The following is an 8,835-nucleotide window of genomic DNA, read 5'->3' as shown; positions in this document are numbered from 1 at the left end:
CAGATGACTTCTGAAGGACAGCCCTGGTCCTGATGAAATTCCCTCCAGAATCATGTGGACAGGGATAAGACGACTGTCAGCTTTCTAATGTTTTTCATTGAAGCCTCTTACTTGATTTCCCACATAACAGAGAGAGATTTTCTACACATGCCCCAGTGTGATGAGTTCATTGTTCATCAACAGTGAATGCTTGATTATAATGAAGATGTGATGCCTGATACTTACTGTGGGGCAGCAAGCATGTTTGTTTCCACACATCCCACTGCAATTCAGCCTTCCTTGAGACAGTAACTGTTGTCGGTGTCTGCTGTGCTTTGACCTAATGGCCATGCTCCCAGCACATGTCAGGCCTCAGTGTGAGCTGCGCATCCAGCCAAAACCGGAGCAGCACTTGGGTGAACAGTTAGAGTGGTGACAATGTCACGGCAGGCAGAAGGTGATGGATGTCAGAGAAGGCAGCAGGTCACTGGTGTGTCACAATGGGCAGCAGAGTCAGCAGTGGCCATGTCACCGTGATGTCACACTGGGTCTCTGACACACAGGGGTACAAAAGGGACCACAGTGTGGTTGGACCTGCACCCTTGTTGAGCGTCCATAGGACGAACACAGGGATGAACTCCCACGTGGCTGTCACCGCTAAGGAGCAACCTGCCAGCGTGAGGCATACCAAGATAGACTTCAGGGATGGGATGGAGCACACCTTCATGATGCCCAGCATCACCACCAAAGGTACAGACATCCACAGCCACTGCAGGAACCTTGTTATGACCAACAGTTGTAGCATTGTGTGGGCAAGACTCAGCACTGCAGCCATCTCAGGAGTGTCTCCATTTGGGGCTGAGGACAGCAATGACACCTTACCTCTGCCAGTGTGCCACAGCTCAGGGGGTGTGGGAGGGTTGAGAGCCAGCAGTCGCGGAGCATGACCTGATTTTCCTTTGCTTTCCAGAGGAAACAGCCGTCTGGGACGCGGTTGCTGGCTACGTTCAAGAACAGCTCCTGCTGCACAAGGTGGGACAATACCCACATCCTTCTCATCCACCGAGAGAAGTGGGAAGTTCCCATAGCCCTGGAGCATAGCCTGCAGTTACTCTTCCCCGCCTCAGCAAGCAGGAAACCCACCCCAAAAGTCCTCACTGAGCCACAAACAGGGCTCATGCAAGTGTGGTATCATCTTTGTTAAGTGGTATTTTACCACAGGGTTGATCCCGGTCACTGGAGGCCCCTGGATGCCCTTGGGCTGTTTCTGCCCTGACTCCAGCACTGCTTTTTTGGAGGGGGATGGGGAAGGAGAGTAGTCAGCAGCTCTTCCTTAAGGCTCTCCCCACTGCCCTGGTTCACATCTTTGAACAGCAGGAGTGGGCAGGGTCCAGCCCAAAGCGCCATCTGTGGGCAGGGCCATCCCCAGCTCTTCCCTCCAGTAAGTCCTCACCCTTTGGCCCTTCCCTTCTCTTCCACTTGCAGGGTGTCCGAATTCCCACCGTTGGCTCCTTCGATGTGGTCCCGACACGGATCCAGGTTGGGAACAAGACTGTGACTATCAAGAGGCCCATGTTTTGCCTGGCCAGGAACCTTGTAATTGTCCACAATCTCATGGATAATAAGGATGACCTGCCTGGTAAAACAGTGGATTAAACCCTGGCTGGCTGCACAGATGGGGTGAAGGAGGGTATCACGTCCCTTTTCTAAAAGCAAACCACCCCCTCTGCGGAGCAGGTCCAAACATAAGGACTTTTTGCGCAGTGACTGCAATAAGCAGCCCTTGGGAAATGCCTGCAGGAGGGCCACTGAGTGAGTGCCTTTGTCCCTCTCGTGGTTTTCCAGGCGATAAGGTGCTGGAGCCTGAAATATGCCAAGGTGGCCATGGATGCCTCTGTCTCCCAGTGAAAAGTGGAAGGCTGCATCCTAGGCATTACATCCCTCCTCTCTCACTGCTTGGGGAAGGGGGATAATGCTGCCCTTGTCCTGAAGGACGTGGGGGTGCTCCTCATTGAAGGCAGGAGTGTGCAAATGAAATTCTACTCTGAATTCCTGGAAAGGATTACTGGGAAGAGGATCCTAGAAGGGGCTCCATTCAAGGTGAGCCTTTTGGTTTCCCCACCATTTGGGCAGACCCAACGCTTGCATGTGGCCCACCAGGACATGGCCAGCTGCTCAGGCCAGGCGAGAGCACAGTTCCACCAGCTCTTGCTGCCCTGAACTCCTCCACTGTTGAGTGCTTTGGCTGTATTGAGCATGTCCTGCCATCTCCACATTCCTCCATTGCAGGTTCCCCAGCTGCTGGACATGGTGCTGTCCCAGATGGTACCCATTGCTTCCCTGACTTTCACTGGCTGCATCATCGTCTTTCCCGAGTGAGTACGTTGGCAGCTTTAGCCACTGGCCAATACAGCTGCTCAGCTGCAGTTTGATAGCATTTTCTCCTTGTGACCATGAGAGTCCTGCTGTGCGGACACCGAGCAGTGACTTGTTTGTGTCTGGCCTGTAGTCATTCCTGTGAGCAGACCTGATGGAATAGATGGAGGATTTTATGCAACACTTTCTTCCCCATTATGCCCAGGACTCCTTTTCTGGGTGACTCCATTTGCTAGGACGGTCCTCAGGGATGGAGGCTAGTTGACTTGAGAAAAAAAACAGCCTTTACGACAGTGCCAAAATCTGCCTGTGAGCAGGTGATCGTGGCAAGGGCTGATGGTGCCATGGGTCATGCTGGTGTTGTCTCTTTGTCTCCAGGTTTGAACTGGAGTTTCTGCCCAAACCAACACCCAGGGACTCTCTGAAAGCCTTGAGAAATGTCCCTGGTGAGGACAAGTGGAAGAAAAAAGAGGGTTTGCCACCTTTCAGGCAAGGCGCAGAAGGTAAGCAGCTCCCAGGTCGTTTCCATAGCATGGACAAACAGCTTCTGTGATCTGATGGGAAAATCCCCAGTGATGATTGTCAAAAGGCTCTGAGTTGCACCAAAGCTTCATGCCAGACTTTTCTCCTAAGGTTGGCTTCACGAGAACCGAGCCCTGGGACGGGATGTGCCCAAGGCACCCATCCCTAGGTACAGCAGGAAGTTGGGGATCCAAGGGCCTGTCCTCACTCCAGGAAATTACCTCTCTGAAAGAGACTCTCTCACCTCACCAACATTACCCGTCTCCTCTTTCCAAAACCTGGCACTATTAACGCATTTGCAGAGGAGCCCAGCAAGTGCCGGTGTTGGGGAGAGTGCCAGGCCTCTGGAGTTGGTGGCTGTGAGGGGAGCAGAACGGCCCTCTCAGATCTTTTGGGAAGAGGCCTGAGCACCCCTGTGTGGCACCAGGGCCAGCAGCATCACAACAATGCTCTTCTGACAAGGTCTCTCCTTCCTGGTTCCAGTGGGATTTACTGAACTGCCCTTGCCTGGCCCATTCCAGCTTGACTAATAAGGAAAGAGAACAGCTCCAGGAAAAAAAGTAGGTGAAAATGACGAATAAGCCTCTGGTCTGGTGAGGCTGGAGTTCAGGGCTGGTACCTGCACAGGGTCATTTTCTGACCCAGCAAGAGCCCGTTCCCCAGCCCCAAACGCTCACTGTTCATTGCCACCCAGCAATGGTGAAGGCAGTGCCTGGAGGGTTGAGATGGGGCTGCCGGGAGCCACCCCCCATTTCACAGCACTGGTTCCTCTCTGGCCCTTCAGGAGAGCCCCAGCAATAGCCTCCTGAGCTCTGCATGGAGACATCCATGTGTCAGCCAAGGGTCCTGGCTCAAGGAGTTTCCTCTTCTGAGCTGAGAGCAGCCATCGGCTGAGCTGCTGGCAGCTGCGTAAACAGGCACATGGCTCATGGGGGCACAATGTGGCTCCAAACCCCTCGGGTCCTCAGACAGACCCTCCTGTTGTGTCCTTTCAGGTGGCTACCTGAAATCTCTGGGGCCTGCTCTGGAAAAAAGCAAACTGTGACTGGCCAACCCAAGGGCAAGCCTGCACCCAAAGGCCAAGCATCAAAGCAGAGCTGAGTGCACACAGCGAAACCTCGGAGGTGCAGAGGAGGAGGACAAGGAGAAAAGAAATTTCCTGATGGAAGTAAATTATCGTCAACAAACTCTGAGGCCAGGAGGCCAGAGAAACCTACCTACAAGGTCTTCACTCCACAGCCACCAAGGCCTGAGACAGCACAATTACTAAAATCAAGGCCTGAGATGTTCTGGTCAGTGCTGAAAGTACCGCAGAAGACTGTATTAGCAGGATACAGCTTTGGGCGCTCCCTTTTGTGCCACCGATGTACTAGGGGTCCAGGTCTATGCAATGCCACTCACTGAAGACCAGATCAGGGCTGCCTAAGATGGAGTGGCCCTGGCCAGAATGATCAGGGCTTGGGGTGCCCAGAGCAGAGGGAGCACCACCTGAGGTGTTAAAAGAGGTAGGTGATTTGAATCTGTGTCATTCTTGGGTGCTATTCCCTTGTAGAAATGCAAAGTTAGAGGGACGGTGGGGACTCTTTGAAGAGCCCTTAGTTCTGATTAATGTCATGGCTAAGTTGCCAGCTTGGGCTCTTCCATCACCAGGGGCAAGGTACTCAATTTTCAATGGTGTCGTCTCTTCTGTAGGCTCAGGAAACACACAAGGTCATGTTATTTGGAAATGTTTGGAAGGCCTAACTAACCACAAGGCTACTCTGGGCCTGAGAGGGGACTGTTTCTTCCCAGCTCGTTGCTCCTTTAGATCCCCAGTAAGAAGAGAATGGCATTTTGGGTGGGCCTGGCACAGCTTGGGTTTGCTAACAACTGCTGCTAGAAAGGCTGCAGAGAAGGGGTGAATAGAGGGAGAGAAACAGCTGCCCTCCGCTCAATGTCCTGACCTGAAGACATCCCGGGGGTCTGCGTGTGGGTGAAGAGTTCCCAAAACTTGCAGTATTATCTTAGAAGAGTCTGTCTTTGTCCTGGTTTCAGCTGGGATAGAGTTAATTTTCTTCTAAGTAGCAAGAAAAGTGCTCTGTTATGGATTTACAATGACAAGGTGAGGACCAGCAACAGTTAAATGGCAGATGCCGATGGTATGGCAGAAATCACTTGAACGATTGCACTTTGGCAGGTGGTCTGTGCGGACAATGATAGCGAGCTGGAGAACGTGTGTGTCTTGGAGTGCTGGGAGGCAAGGCCAGGGCAGATGGCCAGAGTGTGTTTGGCTGTGAAAGCGCTGTCAAAGGAAAGTGAGGACCAGCAACAGCTCTAAGCCCTTAGATGTAGGGTGCGTCAGAAATGGCTTGGGTATTTGCACTTTGGGAGGTGGTCTGTGACCGGAGTGAGAGTGAGAGTGAGCCTGAGAATATTTATTGGGAGTGCTGAGAGACAAAGCCAGGGCAGATGGGCAGAGTGTGTTTGGCTGTGAAAGCGCTGTCAAGGGAAGGTGAGGACCAGCAACAGCTCTAAGCCCTTAGATGTAGTGTACGTCAGATATCGCTTGGGTGTTGGCACTTTGGGAGGTGGTCTGTGCCGAGAGTGCGAGTGTGTTGGGAGTGCTGGGAGGCAATGCAAGGGCAGATGTACCACAGTGTTTTTGGCTGTGAAAGCGGTGTCAAGGGAAGGTGAGGACCAGCAACAGCTCTAAGCCCTTAGATGTAGCGTGCGTCAGAAATGGCTTGGACATTTCCCCTTTGGGAGCTGGCCTGTGCCGGGAGTGAAAGCGAGCTTGAGAATGTGTGTGCCTTGGAGTGCTGCAACGCAAGGCACTTGTCAGATGGCCAGAGTGTGTTTGGCTGTGAAAGCGGTGTCAAGGGAAGGGGAGGACCAGTAAGAGCTAAAAGCCCTTAGGCTTATCTTATGGGAGAAATGGATTGGAAGTTTAGAGTTTGGGAGCTGGTCTATGCCGAGAGTGAGAGTGAGCCTGAGAATGTGTGTTGGGAGTGTTGGGAGGGAAGACCAGGGCAGATGGGCAGAGTGTGTTTGGCTGTGAAAGCGGTGTCAAGGGAAGGGGAGGACCAGCCACAGCTCTAAGCCCTTAGATGTAGCATGCGTCAGAAATGGCTTGGGTGTTTGCACTTTGGGAGGTGGTCTGTGCCGGGAGTGAGAGTGCGAGTGAGCCTGAGAATGTGTGTTGGGAGTGCTGGGAGGCAAGGCAAGGGCAGATGGCCAGAGTGTGTTTGGCTGTGAAAGCGGTGTCAAGGGAAGGGGAGGACCAGCAACAGCTCTAAGCCCTTAGGCTTATCGTATGGGAGAAATGTCCTGGAAGTTTAGAGTTTGGGAGCTGGTCTATGCCGAGAGTGAGAGTGAGCCTGAGAATGTGTGCTGGGAATGTTGGGAGGGAAGACCAGGGCAGATGGGCAGAGTGTGTTTGGCTGTGAAAGCGCTGTCAAGGGAAGGTGAGGACCAGCAATATCTCTAAGTCCTTAGATGTAGCATGGGTCAGAAATGGCTTGGGTGTTGGCTCTTTGGCAGGTGGTCTGTGCCGACAGTGAGAGTGTGTTGGGAGTGCTGGGAGGCAAGGCAAAGGCAGATGGGCAGAGTGTGTTTGGCTGTGAAAGCGGTGTCAAGGGAAGGTGAGGACCAGCAACAGCTCTAAGCCCTTACACCTATCGTAAGGGAGAAATGGCTTGGACATTTGCACTATTGGAGGTGGTCTGTGCCGACAGTGAGAGTGTGTTGGGAGTACTGGGAGGCAAAACCAGGGCAGATGGGCAGAGTGTGTTTCGCTGTGAAAGCGCTGTGAAGGGAAGGTGAGGACCAGCAACAGCTTTAAGCCCTTAGGCTTATCGTATGTGAGAAATGGCTTGGAAGTTTAGAGTTTGGGAGCTGGTCTATGCCGAGAGTGAGAGTGACCCTGAGAATGTGTGTTGGGAGTGTTGGGAGGGAAGACCAGAGCAGATGGGCAGAGTGTGTTTGGCTGTGAAAGCGGTGTCAAGGGAAGGGGAGGACCAGCCACAGCTCTAAGCCCTTAGATGTAGCATGCGTCAGAAATGGCTTGGGTGTTTGCACTTTGGGAGGTGGTCTGTGCCTGGAGTGAGAGTGAGAGTGAGCCTGAGAATGTGTGTTGGGAGTGCTGGGAGGCAAGGCAAGGGCAGATGGGCAGAGTGCGTTTGGCTGTGAAAGCGCTGTCAGGGGAAGGTGAGGACCAGCAACAGCTCTAAGCCGTTACAGCTATCGTATGGGAGAAATGGCTTGGACGTTTGCACTTTGGTTGCTGGTCTGTGCCAGGAGTGAAATTGCGCCTGCGAATGTGTGTTGGGAGTGCTGGGAGGCAAGGTCAAGGCAGAGGGCCAGAGTGTGTTTGGCTGTGAAAGCGCTGTCCTAGAAAGTTGAGGACCAGCAACATCTCTAAGCCCTTAGGCCGATGTTACGGCAGAAAGCACTCGGGTGTTTACACTTTGGGAGGTTGTCTGTGCCGGGAGTGAGAGTGAGCCTGCGAATGTGTGCTGGGAGTGTTGGGAGACAAGGCAAAGTCAGATGGCCAGAGTGTGTTAGGCTGTGAAAGCGCTGTCAAGGGAAGGTGGGGACCAGCCACAGCTCTAAGCCCTTAGATGTAGTGTGCGTCAGAAATGGTTTGGGTGTTTGCACTTTGGGAGGTGGTCTGTGCCGAGAGTGAGAGTGAAAGCGAGCCTGAGATTTTGTGTGCTTTGGACTGCTGGGAGGCAAGGCACTTGTCAGATGGCCAGAGTGTGTTTGGCTGTGAAAGCGCTGTCAAGGGAATGTGGGGACCAGCAACAGCTCTAAGCCCTTAGAGGTAGCATGTGTCAGAAATGGCTTGGGTGTTGGCACTTTGGGAGGTGGTCTGTGCCGAGAGTGAGAGTGTGATGGGAGTGCTGGGAGGCAAGGCAAAGGCAGATGGCCAGAGTGTGTTTGGCTGTGAAAGCGCTGTCAAGGGAAAGGGAGGACCAGCAACATCTCTAAGCCCTTAGGCCGATGTTATGGCAGAAAGCGCTTGGGTGTTTACACTTTGGGAGGTGGTCTGTGCCGGGAGTGAGAGTGAGCCTGAGAATGTGTGTTGGGAGTGCTCGGAGGCAAGGCAAAGGCAGATGGGCAGAGTGTGTTTGGCTGTGAAAGCGCTGTCAAGGGAAGGGGAGGACCAGCAAGACCTCTAAACCCTTAGATGTAGCGTGCGTCAGAAATAGCTTGGGTGTTTGCACTTTGGGAGGTGGTCTGTGCCTGGAGTGAGAGTGTGTTGGGAGTGCTGGGAGGCAAGGCAAAGGCAGATGGCCAGAGTGTGTTTGGCTGTGAAAGCGCTGTGAAGGGAAGGTGAGGACCAGCAACAGCTCTAATCCCTTAGATGTAGCGTGCGTCAGAAATGGCTTGGACATTTCCCCTTTGGGAGCTGGCCTGTGCCGGGAGTGAAAGCGAGCTTGAGAATGTGTGTGCCTTGGAGTGCTGCAACGCAAGGCACTTGTCAGATGGCCAGAGTGTGTTTGGCTGTGAAAGCGCTGTCAAGGGAAGGGGAGGACCAGTAAGAGCTAAAAGCCCTTAGACCTATCGTATGGGAGAAATGGCTTGGAAGTTTAGAGTTTGGGAGCTGGTCTATGCCGAGAGTGAGAGTGAGCCTGAGAATGTGTGTTGGGAGTGTTGGGAGGGAAGACCAGGGCAGATGGGCAGAGTGTGTTTGGCTGTGAAAGCGGTGTCAAGGGAAGGGGAGGACCAGCAATATCTCTAAGCCCTTAGATGTAGCATGCGTCAGAAATGGCTTGGATGTTTGCACTTTGGCAGGTGGTCTGTGCCGACAGTGAGAGTGAGAGTGAGCGTTAGATTTTGTGTGGTTTCGACTGCTGGGAGGCAAGGCCAAGGCAGATGGCCAGAGTGTGTTTGGCTGCGAAAGCACTGTCAAAGGAAGGTGAGGACCAGCAACATCTCTAAGCCCTTAGGCCGATGTTATGGCAGAAAGCGCTTGGG

At 53.2% G+C, this 8,835-nt stretch overlaps 1 protein-coding gene across 1 annotated transcript; it reads left to right on the top strand.

Annotated features, from left to right (window-relative positions):
- The first annotated feature begins 479 nt into the window (after nt 1-479).
- LOC142595910 (coiled-coil domain-containing protein 81-like) lies at nt 480-3,922 on the top strand. The gene is made up of 7 exons (XM_075724762.1): nt 480-729; nt 911-1,011; nt 1,465-1,618; nt 1,910-2,079; nt 2,269-2,354; nt 2,734-2,858; nt 3,873-3,922. The coding sequence occupies exons 1-7, from the start codon at nt 480-482 to the stop codon at nt 3,920-3,922; spliced, it is 936 nt and encodes a 311-aa protein (XP_075580877.1).
- The last annotated feature ends 4,913 nt before the right edge of the window (nt 3,923-8,835 follow it).

This window comes from Pelecanus crispus, chromosome 24 (genome assembly GCF_030463565.1).
Source record: "Pelecanus crispus isolate bPelCri1 chromosome 24, bPelCri1.pri, whole genome shotgun sequence".
Lineage (NCBI taxonomy): Eukaryota > Metazoa > Chordata > Aves > Pelecaniformes > Pelecanidae > Pelecanus > Pelecanus crispus.
Note: the sequence above shows the minus strand (reverse complement) of the source record. Positions and strands in the feature narration are given on the sequence as shown.

Coding starts and splice junctions, on each gene's coding strand:
- LOC142595910 (XM_075724762.1), top strand. CDS start 480: ATGGGCAGCAGAGTCAGCAGTGGCCATGTCACCGTGATGTCACACTGG. Junction 1,012..1,464: donor AACAGCTCCTGCTGCACAAG/GTGGGACAATAC, acceptor TTCCACTTGCAG/GGTGTCCGAATTCCCACCGT. Junction 2,355..2,733: donor TGCATCATCGTCTTTCCCGA/GTGAGTACGTTG, acceptor CTTTGTCTCCAG/GTTTGAACTGGAGTTTCTGC.